This window comes from Gigantopelta aegis, chromosome 8, assembly GCF_016097555.1.
Source record: "Gigantopelta aegis isolate Gae_Host chromosome 8, Gae_host_genome, whole genome shotgun sequence".
NCBI lineage: Eukaryota > Metazoa > Mollusca > Gastropoda > Neomphalida > Peltospiridae > Gigantopelta > Gigantopelta aegis.
Window position 1 is genome coordinate 40,960,673 of NC_054706.1, and position 25,759 is coordinate 40,986,431.

Genomic DNA, 25,759 nt, shown 5'->3' on the forward strand with positions numbered 1-25,759 from the left:
AGAGGAAATTGATTAATTATTTAAAATCATCTGCAATCAGAACTCAAATATTTATAATTTTGACACGTAGTCTTCAGAGTAAACCGACTACATTTTGTTTTTAATAGCAGCATGGGATCTTTTATATATATACGCTTATCCACGGGAAAACACATTGTAGGCTTTTCAATTTAACAATGCGTCATTGTTTTGTTTATCTGGTGAAAGCCTCTATTACAGGTCCCTGATTGTGTGCGTACTGCCACCCCACTATGTTAGACTGGGCACGACACTGATTGTGTGCGTACTGCCACCCCACTATGTTAGACTGGGCACGACACTGATTGTGTGCGTACTGCCACATGTTAGACTGGGCACGACACTGATTGTGTGCGTACTGCCACATGTTAGACTGGGCACGACACTGATTGTGTGCGTACTGCCACACGTTAGACTGGGCACGACACTGATTGTGTGCGTACTGCCACATGTTAGACTGGGCACGACACTGATTGTGTGCGTACTGCCACATGTTAGACTGGGCACGACACTGTTTGTGTGCGTACTGCCACATGTTAGACTGGGCACGACACTGGTTTACCACAACGTCCTCATGGCTACTGATGTAATACAGATCTGACAGTTAATTTTACCTCTAGGTTGAACACCCTGTCCATCAGTTGTTCGTGGGCGGTTTTCAACTTGCCCAAGTTCTCCAAGTAATCCAGAACCTGATTGGACGGTCCAGTACTGCTTCTCCTTCTGGCAAAAGCTGGCTGTGCCTGTAAATGACTTTCACGTGACGGTTCATATCTCCAGTTTGATGGGGCTGGTGTCGAAGCAGCACTATGTTTTGGTAGAGGAGCTAGTGTAGATTGCAATTCATACTCTTCAGGTTGAGGTGACTGAAATGGTAATAATACTGTAGTTCAGGGGCACTGGCGATTTTTCTTCTATGGAGATAGTGTAACTTAAAGTAAACTAATATGCATTATATTTAATATCATGTAAAAACATTGAATACTCTTTTATGCCATCAATTACATATTTAGAGACATAACTATGTAAACTATTTATGTTTAGAAAATACGTATGTAAATTACATACCTATAAATGGAACTAGGCTTACCTCCACCTATCAAATGTATTAACAATCAAACATGGCCGCTTTTCAAGTTTGCAATACTGTTCCTATTAATTATCAAAGTTAAAGTTTGTTTTGTTTAACGACACCACCAGAGCACATTGATTTATTAATCCTCGGCTATTGAATGTCAAACATCTGGTAATTTTGACATGTAGTCTTAGACAGGAAACCCACTAAACAAGTTCAGTAGTAGCAAGGATTATTTTATAAGCACCATCCCACAGACAGGATGGCACATACCACGGCCTTTGTCATACCAGTCGTGGTGCACTGGCTGGAAAGAGAAATAGCCCAATGGGCCCACCGACGAGGATCGATCCCAAACCGACCGCGTATTTGGCGGACACTTTACCACTGGGCTACGTCCCGTCCTCTGTTAATTATCAAACCATGCAATTTAGTCTGGATGCAGAGTTCACATGTTTAGGAGTTCATTCTACCCGAGAAAGTCAAGGCAACCACCATGGTTATTCCATGTAGGATGATGTTCTGCATTATATTACAGTGGAGGTCAATTCTGAAAAGTGTGTGTGTGTGTGTGGGGGGGGGGGGGGGGGGGGGTGTCTCAAGAGGTCATTAAAGGTCAAGGGTATACAAATTTGAAGAAAAATGTAAAAAGAAATTATTTTCTTCATAAATAATATCTTCATAGCTATTACTTTCATGTGGGATTACTCAAGAACACAAACAACACGCTGAATTAGCCAAACTGCTGCTTTTAAAACTTCAATACAAAACCTCAACTTTAACGTCACTTCTCAGTTCGACTGAGTTTTCGATAAAGTTTAATGTTTCTTTTGTTTAACGTCACCACTAGAGCACATTAATTAATTAATCATTAGGTACTGGATGTCAAACATTGGTAATTCTGACTTGTAGTCATCAGAGGAAACTTGTTACATTTATTCTAATGCAGCAAGGGATCTTTTATATACACCATCCCACAGACAGGAAAGTACATACCACGGCCTTTGATATACCAGTCGTGAAGCACTGGTTGGAACGAGAAATAATTCAAAGGATCACCCCCGGGGGGATTGATCCTAGACCGACCGCGCATCAAGCGAATGCTTTACACTGGGCTACGTCCTGTCCCGATTTTTTTATTTAAAAAAATGGTTTCAAATAGGATGTCGTTTTACCAGAGAGAGTCAAAGAAACCACCATGGTTATTCCATGTAGTATAATGTGCTGTATCATATTCCAGTGGAGGTCAGCTTTGAAAAGTGTGTGAGGGTCACCAGAGGTCACTAAAGGTCAAGGGGTACACATTCAAAGAAACCACCATAGTTATTCCATGTAGTATAATGTGCTGTATCATATTCCAGTGGAGGTCAGCTTTGAAAAGTGTGTGAGGGTCACCAGAGGCCACTAAAGGTCAAGGGGTACAAATTCAAAGAAACTTTACATTTTAATTTTCTTCATAAATATTATCTTCATAGTCCTACCTTTTATGTGAGATTAATTATATACTTATAAACACAAACAACACACTGAATTAGCCAAAGAGTTACTTTAAATTTTCGATTTGCATAGTATTCAATACAAAATCTCAACTCAATTTTTGTGCTGGGTGTCGTTAAACATTCATTCATTCAATCAATTTTCGGTAAAGGCGTTTTAACAGTTTAAATCAGTTTTGTATGTGATGTTTATATATGTTCTATGAATCTCTGATCTGAAATAAAAATCTATTATTATTATTATTATAAATTTGAATCGCGTCTCCACAATGTCAACATTGTCAAAGAAATGACAGATGGATACGTGATATCGATTTCCTCCGTACGTTGTGTTTAGCAAATAATTATTGGGAACTCATTGTTTACGCCGAGTTACAACACATTATAATTTTGAGATTCTTGAGTTACTTAGGTACAAAGGTATTTATCGCAAATGATTGTAAAAACGATCAAAATCTGACACGTGTAAATGTGATACTGCACCTTTAATGTCCATCAACATTAAAATCGGTGGTGTTAACCGTTAAGTTAGTGTTCATGTTGTTACCCTAGCTGTCGCATTCACAACCGCTAATGTTCACGTGGTTTTGCAAACACTAGTGGTTGCAGAGTTAACCGTTAGTGTTCATATTGTTACACTAACGGTTGATATTGCAACTGTTAGTGTCCATTGTTACACTAGCAGTTTGGTGAACACTTAGTAGCGGCCATTACATTGGTTAACGCCAAGACTGTCGCGTCGGCTGGGTCTGAACTGAACTTTATTTACACTCTGGCCGTAATTCAACGGCATATAAGGTACATTGTAAAAATATAATTAAATAAATAAATGAAAAAATGGCACATTCGTCATAATAATGTACATCAGATAAAACAAGTGTATATCTATGGATTCATACTTGCATTTGAAGACATACATTGCATATACAAATACAATGAAATTGTAAAACCAGATTTCAGCCCTGGTATAGATGGAGTGGATTGGAGTCGAGTTGAGTCGGTCCACTCATTTAAGGAAAGAACAATGGCATGTTCAGGAGGGAAAACGCACGCAAACAGTTTGACCGATACCATCGTGTTCCAACCCATCAAATTCATTTAACATTAGGTGCAATAAAGGCTGCTTGCGAGCGCTCACCGTTTTGAACATGCCTTTAGGAGAATGAGAAGGGACGAACACTTTGCCGTCTAACATAATGCTCTATTTTGTATACTCACTGAACTTTCACTCTCTGTGCTGACCGTTGAAGCTGACGCCTTTCCTTGACCGGTATTTCCATTTTTACTCGAGGCGTCTCGTGATTTGGATTTGGTTACTGGGGAGCGTTCCTCATGTCCTTCGGGTACACCAGCAATGTTTTCTTGAGATATAGACTTTCTTGGAAGTAGCTGGTTTAATGGCGCTTTAGATTCCTGTCCAGACTCATATTCGAATTCCCCTAGTGATTTTGTCTTACCATTACTCCCCTCATCAGATCCACTTCCATCGGCAATTTCGACTTCTTGTGATCCCCTCATAGATTCACTTCCCATTGCTGATCCCGTGTTAGGGACACCACCCTCCAATGATCCCTTTCGTGACACACCTCCTTCTTGTGATCCTCTTCGTGACGCACCTCCCTCTTGTGATCCTCTTCGTGACACACCTCCCTCTTGTAATCCCCTACTAGAGGACCCTCCATCTTGTGACCCACTCCTAGAAGCCCCTCCATCTTGTGATCTTTTCCTAGAGGCCCCTCCATCTTGTGATTTCTTCCTAGATGCCCCTCCATCGTGTGATCCCTTCTTAGATGCCCCTCCATCGTGTGATCCCTTCTTAGATGCCCCTCCATCTTGTGATCTGTTCCTAGCGGCACCACCCTCTTGTGACCCTTTTCTAAAGGCACCAGCCTCTTGTGACCCACTCTTAGAGGCCCCTCCATTTTGTGATCCCTTTTTAGAGGTCACTCCATTTGGTGATCCCTTCCTAAATGCCACTCCATCTTGTGATCCCTTCTTAGAGGTCCCTCCACCTAAAGATCCCTTCCTAGAGGCTTCTCCATCTTGTGATCCCTTTCTAGCAGCAATTTCTTCCTGTGATTGCGTCGTTGCAGCATCTCCGTCTTGTGGTGTATCTGAAGTATATCCATCAGAGACAGCTCCATTTTCTGCCTTTATTTTTAAACCATATTCATCTGGTGTTTGTGCTCTCGCCTGTCTTTCTGTGGCATTTTCATCCGATTCGTATTCAGACCCTCCATCTGTTATATTTTTCCTAGTACCTCTAGCTGTTGCTTTTCTTTTCGTGATGGGTTTTTTCTCTGTTTGATCCCGTTGTGTTTGTTCTGGTTCTGAGTCATAATAATCTTCCGGTGCTGAATTAAGCAATTCTAAAAGGTTTTCCCTGGAGCCATTAAGCGCTTCTTCCAAAACAGGCCATGTTATGAATTGGTCCAGATCTTCGACTGAATGGCGCATCTCTCGCACTTCATTCTGGAAAAACGAAACGTGACATATTATTATACAGACGGGTGATTTAAAACGTTTTTATGTGGGTACCAAATCTGGACGTGTGGTAGTGCAGATATGGGGAAGTTTGCTGTTTGCGTACGTACTAGAAAGTTCATTTTCAAAGATGCATGTGACATTTTTCGCCATTTTAGGATATAATTTTGATAAATAACTACATAGAGGATAATAAACGAGTTATCAGTTATTATCAAATTTATGTCCCGAGTGAAATAATTTTCAGTTGTCACGAGCTTTAGCGAGTGACAAATTAAAATTATTTCATGAGGGACATAAATTTGATAATAACTGGTGCCGAGTTTGTTATTCTATTTATTACCGGAGCTATTTTTTCTCTAAAAGGCTTTATTTTCGACACACACATGCACATACATGTATAGAAACGATATACGTCACTTTATGCACTGTTCTGAGTATTTCTATAACTTTGTAATTTAATCACGTTCATAGATAATTTCAAAAACAAAAGCTTCTCTTTATTCTGGTACAAAATCTATAATGAATTGCATTAAAATGACATTTTGTCATACATTTAACACCAAAATCAGACAGCCGTAAATGCAAACTCTTTAAACTACATGACGTCATTGTGTGCGTTTGCCAAATCGTGATGACGTCATATTTAGTACCGACAAGGTCATTGGTTTGTAAGCGTCAAATTATCCAATAGTATTGTTCGTTAGACCAATGCATGGTAATTTCTCACTGAGAAATTATGATTTTTATTTCCCCCGTTATGAGTGCCTGCTGGGGTAATACAAATTAATATATCCAACATATACCTTTTGCATAATTAATTCAAGAATGTCAACTGGATGTAAACAATGGTTTCATTGAGAATATTTGGCGAAAAATATAAAGTACAGAGAAAATCTTTATCGATTATCTACTAAAAGAGCAGCTAGCTGGTGGTCAATATGGAAGGGGAATTCAGTTTTAAACTGTGATGTCACATGTTAACCCGTTGTCATTGGATTTTGTAATATAACAGCATTAAACAGCAGGAAATGAAATTATTTGAGACTCCCCTCTTTAAACACCTCTCGTTCGTTCTCTCTCTGTTGGTCTCTCCGTGTATCTATCTCTCTTTTTCTGTCTGTCTATCTATATATATGTGTGTGTGTGTGTGTGTGTGTGTGTGTGTGTGTGTGTGTGTGTGTGTCTGTCTGTCTGTCTGTCTCTTTATTTCTCTCTGTCTCCGTGTCTGTGTCTCTCTCAGCGGGCGCGATTTAGGTGGATCTTCTCGATCCAACCAATGCACCACAACTGGTCAAAAGCCGTGGTATGTGCTTTCCTGTCTGTGGAAAAGTGCATATAAAATAACCCTTGCTACATTAGTTCCCTCTGATGACTACGTGTCAGAATTACCAAATGTTTGACATCCACTAGCTGATGATTAATTAATCAATGTGCTCCAGTGGTGTCGTTAAACAAAACAAACTTTAACTGTCTCTCAGCAACCAAAAACCAACTGATTTAAAAAGTGTTTTCAGTGTTTATCAAGATGCAGCACACACCTGATCCTGTTGGACTATCTGTTCGGGTTAGTAGTGAATGGTTATTCCTTAGTGTCAGACACGTTAATGTAGTAGTCTTAACATTTCCACAATCTATGGAACTCGCTCATACTAGATGAACATTGCCTTGAAATATATGCACACTTACGTCACTGTAAAATGATTTTTATAAACATACTTTGACATTAATTTTATAAAGTGTAAATTGACACTGAGCTATAATGATATGTCAATTATTTCATTATCTTCGGTTTTGTGGTCAACATGGGGTTAACGTACCAAAGAATCTTTTAAATCTTCGAGCATCAGGTTGTTGTCGGCGTGACATCTATCCAGCTGAAAAGATTACGCAATACAAGATTAAAAAGTATGCATACAGATTTTTTTTTTTTTATAAGCGAATTAACCATAGGCGATTGGCCGTATTAATGTTATTCAAATGTGGACTTCAAAATTCGCAATGGACTTTTAAGCCTGTTATGTATTTTAGTTAAGAGTCCATTGACTCAACATTTTTGAGTGAATAATAACGCTATAATATATACATACATGCATTGTTTTTATTCCTAATAGTCCGGCAGAGAAATAAAACAAATCGAATTTGGTGTATCAAGTTTTTTTTATTGATGATTTTGTTTAAGGTCATATCCAAGAACATATTTCCGGCGAGTGATATGCTGTTACATTTGTGTGTGTGTGTGTGTGTGTGTGTGTGTGTGTGTGTGTGTGTGTGTGTGTGTGTGTGTGTGTGTGTGTGTGTGTGCATACATTGTGTGTGTGTGCGTGTGTGTGTGTGTGTGTGTGTGTGTGTGTGTGTGTGTGTGTGTGTGAATATATATATATATATATATATATATATATATATATATATATTGCTTTAAACCAACCTCCTACCCACATTTTTTAAAATATAAAATATATTTTTGTTTAACTTTATTCAATTTTCTTTTTCTTTTTTTCTATTTTGTTCTGCTATGTCCACGAACAAATACTCAATAACTTAAAGTCCGATAGTAAATTTATAGCAAATTATTAATTATCAACACATCATTATCACATATTGACGACCGGCCTCGGTGGCGTCGTGGCAGGCCATCGGTCTACAGGCTGGTAGGTACTGGGTTCGGATCCCAGTCGAGGCATGGAATTTTTAATCCAGATACCGACTCCAAACCCTGAGTGAGTGCCCCGCAAGGCTCAATGGGTAGGTGTAAACCACTTGCACCGACCAGTGATCCATAACTGGTTCAACAAAGGCCATGGTTTGTGCTATCCTGCCTGTGGGGTGCGCAAAAGAGTAGCCTATGTGGCGACAGCGGGTTTCCTCTAAAAAAAATCTGTGTGGTCCTTAACCATATGTCTGACGCCATATAACCGTAAATAAAATGTGTTGAGTGTGTCGTTAAATAAAACACTTCTTTCTTTTCTTTTTCATATTGACGATGAGGCATTGCCGAATGTCTTGGGGTATGGCTTGCCACACTTCAGTTTGAAATTGTTCAAGATCTACCAGAGTAACAAGGAAGATGCCGTGATTCCACAGTCTTTTTCTAACTCACCCCGTGTGTGTTCTACTGCAATAAATCCGGCCAGTCTATTTTGTTAATATGTGTTTGCTAAAAATCTCCCCAAAACAGGTGGATTAGGAGTTGATACAGTGTGATTTTATCTATAGTCTGTTTAAAATGTGATAATGCGTATTTTATGATTAAAGTAAACTGACGTTCCCGCAAAAATTACTGCGAAATCGCTTTATACTTTCTAGTAATTACATTTTGTTTTGTTCTTCTAAAATGACATTCAGGTGATCGTCTGGCAATCATAACTGGAAGATCCGAACATGTCTGGCTATCTAGCTGACCGTGTTAATAAAGCACAACTGATATCATATGTGTTTCAAAAAGAACGCAGTGAATACAGCTGTCAATGGAGAAGTAGGTAACACAACTGATATCATATGTGTTTCAAAAAGAACGCAGTGAATACAGCTGTCAATGGAGAAGTAGGTAACACAACTGATATCATATGTGTTTCAAAAAGAACGCAGTGAATACAGCTGTCAATGGAGAAGTAGGTAACACAACTGATATCATATGTGTTTCAAAAAGAACGCAGTGAATACAGCTGTCAATGGAGAAGTAGGTAACACAACTGATATCATGTGTTTCAAAAAGAACGCAGTGAATACAGCTGTCAATGGAGAAGTAGGTAACACAACTGATATCATATGTGTTTCAAAAAGAACGCAGTTAATACAGCTGTCAATGGAGAAGTAGGTAACACAACTGATATCATGTGTTTCAAAAAGAACGCAGTGAATACAGCTGTCAATGGAGAAGTAGGTAACACAACTGATATCATATGTGTTTCAAAAAGAACGCAGTGAATACAGCTGTCAATGGAGAAGTAGGTAACACAACTGATATCATGTGTTTCAAAAAGAACGCAGTGAATACAGCTGTCAATGGAGAAGTAGGTAACACAACTGATATCATATGTGTTTCAAAAAGAACGCAGTGAATACAGCTGTCAATGGAGAAGTAGGTAACACAACTGATATCATATGTGTTTCAAAAAGAACGCAGTTAATACAGCTGTCAATGGAGAAGTAGGTAACACAACTGAATCTATGTGTTTCAAAAAGAACGAGTTATACATGTAACACAACTTTCATGTGTTTCAAAAAGAACGCAGTGAATACAGCTGTCAATGGAGAAGTAGGTAACACAACTGATATCATATGTGTTTAAAAAAGAACGCAGTTAATACAGCTGTCAATGGAGAAGTAGGTAACACAACTGATATCATATGTGTTTCAAAAAGAACGCAGTGAATACAGCTGTCAATGGAGAAGTAGGTAACACAACTGATATCATGTGTTTCAAAAAGAACGCAGTGAATACAGCTGTCAATGGAGAAGTAGGTAACACAACTGATATCATATGTGTTTCAAAAAGAACGCAGTTAATACAGCTGTCAATGGAGAAGTAGGTAACACAACTGATATCATGTGTTTCAAAAAGAACGCAGTGAATACAGCTGTCAATGGAGAAGTAGGTAACACAACTGATATCATATGTGTTTCAAAAAGAACGCAGTGAATACAGCTGTCAATGGAGAAGTAGGTAACACAACTGATATGATATGTGTTTCAAAAAGAACGCAGTGAATACAGCTGTCAATGGAGAAGTAGGTAACACAACTGATATGATATGTGTTTCAAAAAGAACGCAGTGAATACAGCTGTCAATGGAGAAGTAGGTAACACAACTGATATCATATGTGTTTCAAAAAGAACGCAGTGAATACAGCTGTCAATGGAGAAGTAGGTAACACAACTGATATCATATGTGTTTCAAAAAGAACGCAGTGAATACAGCTGTCAATGGAGAAGTAGGTAACACAACTGATATCATGTGTTTCAAAAAGAACGCAGTGAATACAGCTGTCAATGGAGAAGTAGGTAACACAACTGATATCATATGTGTTTCAAAAAGAACGCAGTTAATACAGCTGTCAATGGAGAAGTAGGTAACACAACTGATATCATGTGTTTCAAAAAGAACGCAGTGAATACAGCTGTCAATGGAGAAGTAGGTAACACAACTGATATCATATGTGTTTCAAAAAGAACGCAGTGAATACAGCTGTCAATGGAGAAGTAGGTAACACAACTGATATCATGTGTTTCAAAAAGAACGCAGTGAATACAGCTGTCAATGGAGAAGTAGGTAACACAACTGATATCATATGTGTTTCAAAAAGAACGCAGTGAATACAGCTGTCAATGGAGAAGTAGGTAACACAACTGATATCATATGTGTTTCAAAAAGAACGCAGTGAATACAGCTGTCAATGGAGAAGTAGGTAACACAACTGATATCATATGTGTTTCAAAAAGAACGCAGTTAATACAGCTGTCAATGGAGAAGTAGGTAACACAACTGATATCATGTGTTTCAAAAAGAACGCAGTGAATACAGCTGTCAATGGAGAAGTAGGTAACACAACTGATATCATATGTGTTTAAAAAAGAACGCAGTTAATACAGCTGTCAATGGAGAAGTAGGTAACACAACTGATATCATATGTGTTTCAAAAAGAACGCAGTGAATACAGCTGTCAATGGAGAAGTAGGTAACACAACTGATATCATGTGTTTCAAAAAGAACGCAGTGAATACAGCTGTCAATGGAGAAGTAGGTAACACAACTGATATCATATGTGTTTCAAAAAGAACGCAGTTAATACAGCTGTCAATGGAGAAGTAGGTAACACAACTGATATCATGTGTTTCAAAAAGAACGCAGTGAATACAGCTGTCAATGGAGAAGTAGGTAACACAACTGATATCATATGTGTTTCAAAAAGAACGCAGTGAATACAGCTGTCAATGGAGAAGTAGGTAACACAACTGATATGATATGTGTTTCAAAAAGAACGCAGTGAATACAGCTGTCAATGGAGAAGTAGGTAACACAACTGATATGATATGTGTTTCAAAAAGAACGCAGTGAATACAGCTGTCAATGGAGAAGTAGGTAACACAACTGATATCATATGTGTTTCAAAAAGTACGCAGTTAATACAGCTGTCAATGGAGAAGTAGGTAACACAACTGATATCATGTGTTTCAAAAAGAACGCAGTGAATACAGCTGTCAATGGAGAAGTAGGTAACACAACTGATATCATATGTGTTTCAAAAAGAACGCAGTGAATACAGCTGTCAATGGAGAAGTAGGTAACACAACTGATATGATATGTGTTTCAAAAAGAACGCAGTGAATACAGCTGTCAATGGAGAAGTAGGTAACACAACTGATATGATATGTGTTTCAAAAAGAACGCAGTGAATACAGCTGTCAATGGAGAAGTAGGTAACACAACTGATATCATATGTGTTTCAAAAAGAACGCAGTGAATACAGCTGTCAATGGAGAAGTAGGTAACACAACTGATATCATATGTGTTTCAAAAAGAACGCAGTGAATACAGCTGTCAATGGAGAAGTAGGTAACACAAATCCTAGCACGAGTAGTACAGATTGCACTTTAAACAAATTAACGCTAATAGTTATGGAAAAAATACCTTTAAGAGAATGCCGCTGAACCATGTTGCAATATATATATATTTGCTTGCGCAAGAGGTCAGGTGTCGCACCCTGGTATTTGGACAATAAACCACGAGCAAAAATATCTGAAGAATTCAGTTTAATCTTGTATTACATTTGAAGAATTCAAACATAGGGAAGCTGCTTGGACATTCTTGGGTCACTTGTTTTCAAAACAATGACCAATATAGAATTGATGTCATTGGACACTGAGTTACTTTTAGAAATATATGTTTGTACACCAGGCCCACAAATGGTCCTCGTTTGAGAGATAATGTTGAACACATAAGAATATGATGCTGACAGTGTTGCTGTTTAATGTTTTTGTTTGAATAAAGAATAAACATGATGGCACTAGTTTCCACAGTACTGAATGGCATAACGTAGAAAACCCTTGTCAGCGCTGGTTTTCTCACAATTGCTAGTATACAATATTATTACGGGGAAATGTTCCTACAAGTACCACTAAGCACAGCCCAGAGTGGAAAGACAAAAGACGGACCCGTCTAGTTACATAGATCCACACAACAATGATCTTTTAAGAAGATTCACCTGTGTCAGGTCTGGAATCAACTGAACAGCAAGTATTATAATAACAAATATTGTGTACTCTAAGGCCCAAACGATAACGTGTCCACAATGTTGAATACTAACACGAATATAGTATGCTTGTAATACTGTCCTAGACATACCATTAGCAATCACCATCAAGAAAAAGGTACATAGCCACTGGCCACGCCCACATTTTAAAATGTCACTTCTGTGGCAATATTACCAGTTATTAACAATGAAATGGCTAAATAAATACTTTAAAATCTCAAAATGCCCAAAAGGTGACACGATTTCATCCTTAGGATCTGTGAAATAGGTCCTAAACATGTATAATCGACACAACCCCCCCCCCCCCCCCCAAAGTTAAGGTTTAGTGGTTGGATGCCGGACTATAATATATGATATTGATGATACCAAAACACATGAGGGTAATAATCTCTTCATCATATAATCTCAAACTTAATACAACATATTTAAGTAAACTGTATATGCAGCTATAATTCCAGTCAGCTATCAATCGATATTCAAATGACGTATGAATGAATATGTGATACCATGTCGTTTTGAATGGGAACGACGTCGGATATCCTTACATAAAAACAAACTAGTGCTAGACGTTTGGGTTGTTGTTTTTTTTTTGGGGGGGGGGGGGGGGGGGGGGGGGGGGGTATGGTGTTTTTTGTTGTTGTTGTTGTTGTTGTTTGTGTGGTTTTTTTCAGAACACTGGACAACTTTCAATGTAAGGTTGCTATTGACATGTTTTTGTTTGACGACTGTTAATGAAGACGTCAATTCTGAGTGTCGTCGTTGTACGTTTGCTTAAATGTAAATAAATATAGTACCGTGACCTCAGGTAATTTACATCTAATTTGCACTTATCAAATTCTAAAAGTATGTGATCTGAAAAATATCAGGTTAAATATACGTCACAGTGTAATCGATTTCGACCGTGCTGATTTTTTATTGGACGTATGGCATTGGTGACCTTGTCATCACCTAGGAGTAGCCTGTCGTATGTCTTGAAATTGTTAACACACGTACGTGTGTAAACAACTATGTGTCATCAAAAATAACACATAGTGTTCTCACCTACTGGTATGTAAGACAATATGTTTAACATAAACTCCATTAACAGGGTCTGTGGTCGGATGAAGCACTGGTCAAGCAGTGTAGACAATAGAACTGATCTTCTACTCTAGTAGAACTTTCATTTGCCTTAGAAACAGGGGGTCGTTGTAATAGATTATGAAGAGAACGAAACCCAGGGAAATTAACCCACATATTCACATTATGGCATTTATGTTGTATCTTTAGTATATAACCACCTGAATGAATATAGTGTCCTAGCTTTCAATACATAGAAGGGCGCTGCGTCCTCCCCAAGTTGTGTGCCGCCCTGCTGTTTGTTGCCGCCAATGACAATACAACGCCTTCTTTGTACTTAACCGATGCCGCACTTCGTAAGGATCTGTTTTCGCTCAAGTCGACTACCTGACAATTATCAATTCTATAAATACAACCGCAATGGAAGTCGTCATCTGTGTCACATAAACCAGAAGCTGCTAAATAAAACATAGAAGTGGCTAAATACGGCAGCCGTGCATATAGCCTAGACTAATGATGGTTGGCGGGGGTGGGGTGGGGATGGGATGTGAAAGCCCAATGTAAGGTTACTAAAAATATATTCGAGATAGCAGCTTACGTACATCATCAATTTTATTTTTGAGCTCTTCTTTGGTGTCATTTAGTGCCTTCATGTCTTTCATGAGATCTTCCACCATTGACATCAACTGTAACAGAAAAATAGATACATGTAACATATCCATTCCATACCAGTACATAGTGCACAACAGAAGAAGCACTGGGGGGATATATTATCGATAACAATCAGTGCTAGCGGCTAAAGCGCAATAAAAAAATCAAGATAATGTTTGTTCAACGACACCTCGTCCCATTTTGATCTGCGGCTATTCATATCTGTATTATACACAATTACCATAATGGGTCATGTTCCACTAGTTTGCGCAAAATGCGTCCCGCTCCACCAATATATTTCAGAGGCAGATCCACAAGTTTGTAATGGGGTCACAAAATTATGAAATTAGCAAGTTTGATAATGCCGAAGGCAAATGAGCCAGGGCTCCCAATGGGAGCAAGATCTGCAGGGAGTGGGGATTTGGGGGCATGCTCCTTGGAAACCAGTGAAATAAACATGTTCACAGACACGTTTTTAGGGCAATTAAGTGTTGGATATTGTGAATGATGGATTTGAAAACCCCCACAAAAAAACCCCAAACAAACAAACAAACAAACAAACAAACAAAACCCCACGTAATTATAAGGACACTTCAGACGGGCAGGGGGATCTGCTAATGGACTTGTAGTTGCGTTGCCTATAACATAAGATACAGTAACTACGGTTACCCACGGTCCCCCCACCACCCCGCCCCCCATTTCAAGCACCGTGTGTCGCTGTAGCCATACACCGGGACAGTGTGACTGGAAGTTTACCACTGGGCTACGTCCCGACCTTCATTGTAAACAAGTACCCCGCTTTAGCCCACGAGGCCAAACATCTGCATCATTAATAGATATGTAACTAAAGCCTTATAAATCTGATGCTAATGATAGTAATACTAGTACATCCTGGCGGAACACAGCGAAGATTGAGATTAGGTCCGAAAGGATCCTATCATTTTGGGTTATTACTTTTATAAATATGTTTTGCCATTTTAACCAATATTTTCATTAAAAAAGATAAAAGTAGAAGATAATTTAGCAATCACGTAATATGTTTTAATGGATTAAGTTGGATTAAGTTGATGACTGCACTGGAAGGGTAGACCCATGCAAAATCATTAACTACGCCCCTACGTACATTCTCCATTACTTAATACATATGTGAAATTACTTCCAACTCATATGCTTTTACGCAATTTGAAGCATCTCTTTACAAACTGCAAATAATAGGGCATAATTATGGAATATTGTTGCATGTAAGGAATACGAATTTTTCATTATTAGTCAGAAAAGAAAATTGTGATTCTTGTTTTATTATTTTATGATATAAATCATTTCTAAAATCATTATATATAGGACACTTAATAAGGAAATGATATTCGTCTTCAACTTCTAGGGGACAATTGGGACAATATATCTCATTCGCAGGGACAGGTGGTTTCTTGTGTCTTCCCTTTTCAATCATAAGTGAATGTGCACTCAAACGAAGCCTACTAATAGCTTTTCTGCTGTTATAGTAGTAGAGGCAATTTAATACAGATTCGTAATCAATTTACGGGAACAAAGGTTTGAAGGTGTTTTTCATATATTCAAAGCCTTCTAAATAAAAGTAGCGGGGGCGACCCTATCAAAAGTGTTGGCTAACTCCACCAGGTGAAGAAATCTAAGATGACGGCCTAAATGACCAAAATACGTATTTCGGCTTCTGATTGTCGTATCAAGGTGGTATTGATGTCCACCAGGCCCGCAGCAGGGGGGTGGCCGGCCAGCCCCCCCCCCCCCACACCCAATAATTTTGGCTGGTTTTTTGTTGTTTTTTGTTGTTGTTTTTTGGGGTGGGTTTTTTTTTATAACCTTTACATTTCAGCTGAATGTAAACGTTGTAGCGAGACTAACGGCGAGAGTTACAGTAACGGGCAAATAACCTTTGAATCATACCCCCAGACCCCACAAATAACTGGCGATTTCGGCGCTAGGTTCAACTGTCCCCCCCCCCCCCCCCCCCCCAATAATAATGTCCACCATGCTACGGGCCTGTCCAAATATATATTTAGCGATCAAAGATTTAAATTTTATACACTAGAACACTGTGGGATAATAAATGAAATTATTTTGGATGATAATCCATAATAGTTATCAAAATTCACAATTTATTTTCATTTTTATAAAACTGATATTAAAAAAAAAGAGTTGCATATACAGTTGCTGTGTTATTCGTATTTGCATTCTACCTGCTTTGGATACAATAGAAACACCAAAACAGATAACACGTTTGATCTGATATTACTTTTAGCTAAATACTTTTTATATAAATGCAAAGTGCAAAAGGTTGATTTAAATATTACACTCTTAGTAAATTGTTACCAACTGGTCACTGTATCTTTCTCTGTTTAAAAATATATAACGTTATAAACCTTTTTTAAAATGGTCAATAATCTATGAATTATTGACCGTCATTGAGGGCAATATCATGTTTTATTATTAATGTAGTTCAAGATATTCAGGAAATATAACCAGGCCCCGTGCTTATTAAACCTTAAAGTCTAGACTTTAATAAAGTCCAGACTTTTCAAATGCATTTTTTATTTGAAACATAAAATCCTGAGAGTGCCAATTCCAACTGCATTTTGATGTATCATGTACGTTTCTAAATCTGCAATATATTCCATACACAATTTGACGATTACTGACCTTGTTTTTGTCGTATTATGACACGCAGAGGAATGCGGAAATAAACAGTTGAAACATTACCAAGACAAAAAGTCAAATTCGAGACATTATAACCAGCAAGAGTTCCAAAATCATATTAATAGCAAAATAAAACACAAAATGTGATAAATCTGAATATACATTTATACTGAACAGTTACCGATTACCTTCAAATGTATTTTGTATTTGTAACATAAAATCCTGAGAGTGCCGATTCCAACTGCATTTTGATGTATCATGTACGTTTCTAAATCTGCGATATATTCCATACACAATTTGACGATTACTGACCTTGTTTTTGTCATATTTGCGGAAATAAACTCGGTATGACTAAAGATGTTATCTTTTTGCTGAAGGACAGGAAAGCGTTTTGTCACAAGTTTGTACTTGTTTACATTAAAATTAGCAGTTGACGTTGCATTACGAATAAGAATAAGAATAATTTATTTGCATAACACCCGAATATGGGTAGAGCAAAAATAACAATATAATATACATTTATCTGCAGTAACAATAACATAAATATACATTAATTAGATGAACAAACATCTGCATCAACAAATACATATGTAATTTTAAAAGCCTTATTACTAGTGATAATAATATTTAGGTAAAGCAAATATTGTCAGAAGTGTAGAGCCATGAAAAACCATCATTTCGCACCTATGGCGTTCGTGAATTATTTTTCACGAATCCACACATCCTCGTACATTCTCCATTAGTTTATACAGACGTGAAATGCAAGCAATTTGAAATCACTTCTAACTCATATGCTTTCACGCAACTTAAAGCATCTCTTTACAAAATTGCAAATGATAGGGCATAATTTCGGAATATTGTTGCTTGTAAGAATTTTTCATTAGTCAAAAAAGAAAAATGTGATTCTTGTTTTATTATTTTATGATGTAAATCATTTCTAAAAGCATTATATATAGGGTACTTGATAATGAAATGATATTCGTCTTCAAATTCCAGGGGACAGTTGGGACAATATTTCTCATTCGCAGGGACAGGTGGTTTCTTGTGTCTTCCCTTTTCAATCATAAGTGAATGTGAACTCAAACGAAGCCTACTAAAAGCTTTTCTGCTTTCATAGTCTTTAGTATGTAATAAATAGGACTCAACTGAACTCGAAATTTGTTTGAATGACATATATGTGCGCATTTTATTACCATATTTGTTAGAATTTTTGTTTGATGTTAGCTGTGTCGTAATATACTGCAAAAAGTACTGCTCGCATTTAATTACGATTTCACCTTAAGTGCATGCAGTCGGTAATTCTGGAGTTGAAGATAGATGCGTAGGAATTCCAATTAGGTTTGCAGCATTAATAAGTTTAGCTACCCGCGACGGTTTTTTGTACTGAGCCGACTTTGAGCTATCAATAAACGCAGCAGTTAACAGTGAGTTGTTTGAAGTCTGGATATGTAATACATATTTAAAGGCATTAATAATTATATCATACGTCATTGTCAATCTTCCTAATTCTGCTAATGCTGCAGCATTACTGGTATATTTATTGACCCCTAAAATCCATTTACAGAATTTTATGTGTACTTTTTCTACATCAAGAGTAAAATCATTTGTGTTACAAACTTGTGGTCCCCAAATTTCACTCCCATATAACAACACTGGTTTAATTAATGTATTGAATAGTTTAATGCAAATATTGATAGGTGGATTGTGTTTGAGAAATGATTTTAATATGTGATTTAAAGATTTAAGTCCTTTGGTTTTTTTTAAACTTTACACCACTGTTGAATTTACCATGGCTGTCTATAGTGATACCCAAATATGTGTAGTCATTAGAGATGTTAATATGGTAAAGTTAAGGTGATCTGTGTTCATTTTACGCTTATTGAAGACAATAATGTTAGATTTTTCAACATTAATGGGAAGATCATTACATATAGTATACTGGTTGACAGCATTCAGAGTACTTTGAAGCCCTGACGCTGAAGGGAACAGAAGCACCTAATCATCTGCGAATAAGTGATAGTTGATTTTCAAACTATTCACATCAATAGGTTCACATCGTGCATCAAAATACTTAACAATATCATCTATAAAGATATTAAAAAGCAAAGGGGATAAATTACAACCCTGTCGTACACCACGACTAGGATGGAACATGGGTGATGTACCTGCTGACATTTTAATTTTATACGAGTCACCTATATACATAGAGTGAATTAATTTTACAAAGTTACCAGTGATGCCACTTTTCACTAATTTCATTAATAGTTTTTCTCTATTAATCATATCAAAAGCTTTTTAAAGTCTATGAAAGCTGCATATACAGGCTGGTTAGCAGAGAGATATTTTTGTACTATGGATTGCAGAATGAACAAATTGTCAGTAGTTCTGTAGTTTTCACGAAAACCACATTGATACATAATAAGTATATTGTTTTGTTCCAAATAAATTTTGAGTCTTCTTGCCAAATTTTTTAAAAATAGTTTTCCAATACATGAACTTATTGCAATTCCTCTATAATTGTTAGGGTCTGTTTTGGTTCCCTTTTTATGTAGCATTTTTAAGATTGATTCATTCCACTTTTCTGGGAATGACGAATTTTGTAATAACAAGTTAAATAATTTAACAAAGTAGTCTATCATAGGCCACATAATTGGTTTTAGTAATTCATTGGCAATACAATCTTTTCCACTGGACTTGCCATTCTTTAATAATTTAGTGCTCGCCATAATCTCTGTAGCTGATATAGGCATGTTTAGAGACGTGTTAGGAATGTTCCATTTAGGCGGCATTTTAATGTGGCCTTCATTTGAATAATCTGAAGTGAGTTTTTTAAAATGTTCGTAACAACTATCTGGATCAGGTAGAATGTCTATATTATCTGATAATTGCAGTTGTTTTATTAGATACCAACATTTTTGTTGATCACCATTTATATGATTTTCAATTTGTGATATTATATTTTGTTTATATTCACGAGCTTTATATTTACATGAGTTTGTATGCTTTTTTTGCGGAGTAAAACCTTTCAAGAAATATTCTGTTATTGGGATATTCTTGCATGTTTTTACAAGCAGTAAGTGCAGAAAATTTGTATTCTTTGCATTCCTGATCAAACCATTTCCGTTTACGTTTAGGTTTATTTGAAGATTTAACAAACGGCATGGACTTCAGGCTTATGGTGGAAAGAACTACCTTCATATCAGCTTCTGCTTTATTAACACCTTCCTTATCATTGCTATAGTTATTCATTTGAGAAAATAATCAATAATCTGGACACTGAATGGAAGATATACCTTTGCTTGACTTTCTTCGGTCCACTTAAATCTACCTGGTAATTTCTCATATTTATAGCTACATTTATTTTATACAGGTTTTTTTAGATACTAAATGGACAAATACCTGACAATGGTCTGATAGTAATGATAATAGTTTAACACACATATACCCCTGCGCGTGCTGTAACCTCACCGTGGTGCAGGGGTGTAACATTCTCTTTGAGAATGGCCAATACAGCACAAATTGAAATTTTGAGTAAAAGTCAGTATCTATCTGTGATATTTGTATTTTTGCACAGTTCTTTACACTGTTTTTATTTAAATCTTGAATTTTTATATTGATGTTGATCATCACCTTGTTTGTTTGCATTACCATAGTTTGACACCCAATAGCCGATGTGTTTTTCGTGCTGGGGTGTCGTTAAACATTCATTCAGTCATTAACACACATATATAATATATTTTCAACAAAATCTTCTGAAGCAATCATATAATCGATCATACTACACATTTACGTTACCTACTCATTTATTGGATAGAAATTTGTCTCATCTTTATTTTCATTGGTCAGGGCAATATCACTTTTGATGGACGGCCATGTGATTGGTTTTTGACCAATAATACAGATATATTTTCATTATGTAACAATAACTATTACATTTTGTTGTTATTGAATTTATTGAAAAATTTGCACACCTGCACAGATAATTTTTATAGCTAAAAAACATAAATGTATATGGAAGAGAGAGAGAGAGAGAGAGAGAGAGAGAGAGAGAGAGAGAGAGAGAGAGAGAGAGAAGAGTGAGCGAATGAATGTGGGTGCGGTGGGTTTTTTGTTTTTTTTATTATTATTATTATTATTATTACCGGAGGAGATTACAGGTTTCATCTCCGTCCTTTTGTCCGTCTCTCTGTCTGTCCGTCTGTCTCTCATATAGTTTACCGGATGTTGTTGTTTTTAGAATACCTTGAGATATTGAGCTGAAATTTTGTATATAGCTTTATCATATACATTTTTGACGGAGTTATGGCCCTTGAACTTAGGAGATACAAAACATGCTTAGGTTCGGTACATGTATTGCTTTAGCAGTACTCTCAGAATACTTATTGTTAGTATTATTTATCTCTTTTTTTTTTCTCTTTTTTTTTCCAATTATTATTATTTATTTATTTCAACATATTTTCGTGCTTATATCAAACTAGGATATAACCATTTGGAGTTTTTAGATTTGCGGATGTTATTGTCTATTTTATCCCGCAAATATCCCGCAAAACGCCACCGAGGCCGGTACTTATTTTATTTATTCGTTTTATTTAGTTTTGACGTCCTTTTGTATACTAGTTAATTGTTTTATTGTCAAAATGGCCCAGTAGCATACCCCTCTACATATGGATCTACAGTTTGTATAGAAAGTTGGGCTTTTTTGGGGGGGGGGGGGGGGGGGGGGGGTAGAAAGTTGGGCTTTTTTTTTTTGGGGGGGGGGGGGGGGGGGGGGGGGGGGGGTGTCAATTAATGTAATAAAACTTATCCAATAAATACTTAACACATCTATATTGAAATAAGTCACGATAACATTGTCCTACCATATTTGTTAGAATTTTTGTTTGATGTTAGCTGTGTCGTAATATACTGAATAAAGTACTGCTCGCATTTTATTAGGGCCTACGTTTTCACCTAAACTGCATGAAGTCGATAACTCTGAGTTAAAGATAGATGTGTAGGAATTCCAAGTAGGTTTCCATCATTAATTAATAAGTTTAGCTACCCACGATGGTTTGTTGTTTTAAGCTGACTTTGAACTATCAATATACGGAGCAAATAACAGTGGGTTGTTTGAAGTTTGGATATGTAATATATATTTAAACGCATTCATAATTATGTCATTAGACAAGTCCTATTGGAATTTTACCACGTTAAAAAAAATAGTCATAATATCACCATTTTGTTGTTTTCTGTTGTTGCTGTTATTGTTGTATATTTATTGGGTGGAGTGGGAGAGGTGTGAGTATTTTTATGAATTCGATTTAAAAACAATAGGTAGATCTCTAATACGTTTATGAAAATCTGAAAACTCGATAATCTAGACTGTCTTTACTTGCATGTAAATAATGTTATGGACCTATTAGTTGTTAAGCATACATGTTTTACTATATATATGTCATTGTTATTGTTTTTGTACCTGCTCCTTGTGAGTGTTTTGTACAATAAAATTGAATTGAATTGAATTATAGCCCATAATAGGTTTTGAGTATACAGATCCCAATTTTATGTAAAAGTCTAATATAAGTTGCACAAAACTCGTCAGTTTAGTGTCCATGAAACTTGCCTTCCCAACCCCATCTTGGTTTGCGTCCACTCTTTTCTTCAGCTGCATTGTCTTCCACATGTCGGTCACGGCCGCACGCTCGCCGTCTGCCATCGTTGTTCTCACAAATAAGTCCTTATTGGTAGGGAGGGCGTTAAGATCCTCCATTTGTTTAGCTAGCTCGTCCACTTTCCGTGCGAGAGAATTGTACGGGACCTTTGATCTTTTTCTCGACTCTACTTGTTTTTTACCATTTTCGGAATCTCCCATTTTCTTATCATCTTCGGAATCTTCATTCATCTGGCTATCCTCCAACTGTTGTACATCTCCTTCTGTTAGAGATATGACTGAAACGTCGGTTAAATCAAAATCTGTATTAATATCTGCTTCGACATCCTGAATGTTTAACTGTTTTAGCATAGCATGTAACAAAATACGCAATATATCGAAATTGACGATGCCTTTTTCTGGAGTCCGTATGGCCAAACTGACTAACTGACTTAATGGCCTTAACATTTTGATAGATTCGAGTTACCAATTAACAACACTTTCAGCTTCAGAAAACCGAGCTGACTCCGACAGTTGAATGACGTCACGGGGTGAAAAGAAAACAGCATTCAGAATTATGTGTAATCATGTGATTAACCATTTGTGACGTCATCTTAGACGTGGCTTCACCGTGAGATCGGAAAAACCGAGCGGTGGGGAAATGGTTTTCAAGCAGAGTGCGGAACGATCCAGTGGCACATAATAGAACCCGAAGCGATTTTCTTTCAATATGCAGCGCTGCAAAATTAACATTAACAGCCAATTGCCAGTGGGTGGGAGGAGAGTTAAAGTGTGCATTAAAAACACCAATTTCAGTTCAGTTAAATTCAATTTATTGCACAATACCAAACACAGGCCCGTAGGAGCAGTTTTTATTTTGGGACTTTAAAATGTCTTATAATGCTAATACGGAAAGCTGACGATACAACCATAAAAATGACATCCGATTTGTTGTCGGCTGCTTGTTCATTTGTGAGATTTTTCTTCACAGTTCTATAACATTTTCATTAACAATAAATTTCAAACAAGTAAGTATTTAAATACAAAACTTTACAAACCCCTAAAACCATTAATTTTACTACGTCATTTTTGTTTATTCCTTTAAATTACCGATATCGGGTCCACATGACTCGTAGAAACTAACTTAAAATAGAGAAAGATGAATTAACATTCGGTGCGTGTCACATGACTTCACACTGCCAGATCAACAAGTAAAGGCCAAATCATTTAATTTTTTATGATTTTTAGACCCCTGTTGTTAGAATTTGTTTTCAGTTATTATATTCGATCTGCAAAAGATATGCTACAAAATTGTGCCTCTACTGTAGTGAATAGTATTCATAATCCATTTGTAAATAATTATGAGTGTATAAATTATGTTTATATATATATATATATATATATATATATATATATATATATATATATATATATATATATATATATATATATATATATATATATAAACTATTCACTGGTATTGACATCAAGTATCAGTGATGGGTGTTGGTAAAATGCAGACAGGACCAGAACGCTTGACAAATTTATTTTTTCCTTTAAAACAAAAAATAATTATAATAATAAAAATTAAACAAAGTGTTCGTCAACTGTGCATAGTTAAGAAAATGGAAAATGACGAACCGCACATGCACGGTATACGCATGCGCCTGAACGCAATTAGAAACGTATCCGTCTTTCCTGTTTATCGGAGGGTTTTTCACTTTTATTTACTAGAATGGATTTGTTAAGTTTTTACGTTAATTGATTGCAATCTATTTTGTTTCACGTATCGTAGATAAAAAAAATATAGAAAAGTATTTTCGTAAACATCGTATTCGTGTTTTTGTCGTTAGGTGAACGCAGTTTGGGACCTCGATGGTATGAATTGAAACGGACTATGCCCGTACTTTGATAAAATACAAAACGCAGTTGAATTGTAAATGTTTTATTTACAAATTAACACAGCGGAAATAGTTACTTTGCTAATTTATAATAGGTTGCAAATATTGTCAGGTTTCAGAATGAATTTATATAATTATAAAGTGAAGAAATAATTATTAAGAAACAAGAAAGTATTCTGTTCTACAAATAATAATTATGAAATTGCGAATATTTGCAACCTATTTCCGGGTTCATTATAGTGGACTGGGTATGACGAAGATACACAGAGAATGACGTCATGTACAAGCGGACACGTAGGCAGTCAGTCACGTGGTACACTTCCACCCGTATAAAAGAGGCGGAGCACCGAGCTCTAGCGGGCTTGTGGATTCCCAAGTCCGAAGACACACAGGACGGAACTTAGAATCAGCAGGAATGGAATGATCGCCAGTACACAAGGAAATGGGATGCAGATATGCATAGGAAATAAACAATTCATAACTTATACCAAAAGGACGTACAGTGCAAAAAGGCGCATGGTGCATAGGAAGCGCAGTAGAGCGCACAAGGACGCCACAGAGGCGCAAAGGAGTGCACGAGAGCGCTCAAGAATGCAGTAGAGGCGCATAGGAGCGCAAAAGGGCGCACGTGAGCGCTCAAGGATGTAGTAGAGGCGCATAGGAGCGCACGGCGCAAAAGGACGCACGGTGCATAGGTGCGAATACGTGTGAATACAAGTAATAAAAGGAATTTTAGCAAACTACCTAATAGATAGTGATACTTAGTGATGAATCCCAAGAAGTCTTTGCGACGTTTGCAATCCTGTACGCTACATCATTTTGGTGACACTGTGAGCAGACCAGGTAGGAAGTACAGAAATAGGGACTTCTGACTATCGGGTTGGATGCTGATGTTCACAACATAGAAGTACCTAGGGATTTGCAGACCGCTACCGTTCCATTTCCTGCTGATTCTCCTTAGACGGGAGTGCTTGGTTGTGCTGTACTTCTGATCAAGACGAGGACTTGTAGTTTCGTCTACCGGAGACACACGGGCTAAAGGGCTCTCTACCCGAAGAAACCATAACGAGTTTCTCCCCGTCAGTTCTCCGACATGAACACTATTCGTCGCCTTTTCCAGACCAGCGGTGCTAACTGAGACTCCAGACCGACTACTTAATCCCCGGACAAGGACTCGACCAGTGTGTACCTAACCCGTGTATAGTACCTGTTGTTGAAGACAGTTATTCGAGTTACTTCCGTTAGCAAGTTAAAGTGCCAGCGTACACTTCCGTGTACGTTACTGATGTTGTTCGCTGTTAACATTGTTCGAGTTGCTACCATTGATGTAGGAGTAGCACCTTCCCAGTGCCAGTGAACGTGTTTGTGTGTTATACAAGACTGGAAAACCTACAGTATATTCGGTTCGGATTATAAATTGAACTTTGAACTTTATTGACATATCTCGCAATTTTCCTTGTCAACAACAAACGAGCACGATATAAAGAAATTTATATAAAAGTTCCTCGTTGTGTTGTGGTGTT

At 37.0% G+C, this 25,759-nt stretch overlaps 1 protein-coding gene across 1 annotated transcript in view; it reads right to left on the reverse strand.

Annotated features, from left to right (window-relative positions):
* Positions 1-22,880, reverse strand: part of LOC121378269 (glutamine-rich protein 2-like) — a 76,039-nt gene extending 53,159 nt beyond the window's left edge. Inside the window, exons 1-5 of the mRNA XM_041506350.1 lie at positions 22,309-22,880; positions 13,985-14,068; positions 6,894-6,950; positions 3,808-5,061; positions 633-884 (exon numbers count right to left, since the gene is read on the reverse strand). Coding sequence (XP_041362284.1) covers positions 633-884; positions 3,808-5,061; positions 6,894-6,950; positions 13,985-14,068; positions 22,309-22,803 — 2,142 coding nt within the window. The 5' untranslated portion in view covers positions 22,804-22,880. The remainder of the gene's footprint in view (positions 1-632; positions 885-3,807; positions 5,062-6,893; positions 6,951-13,984; positions 14,069-22,308) is intronic.
* Positions 22,881-25,759: the final 2,879 nt, after the last annotated feature.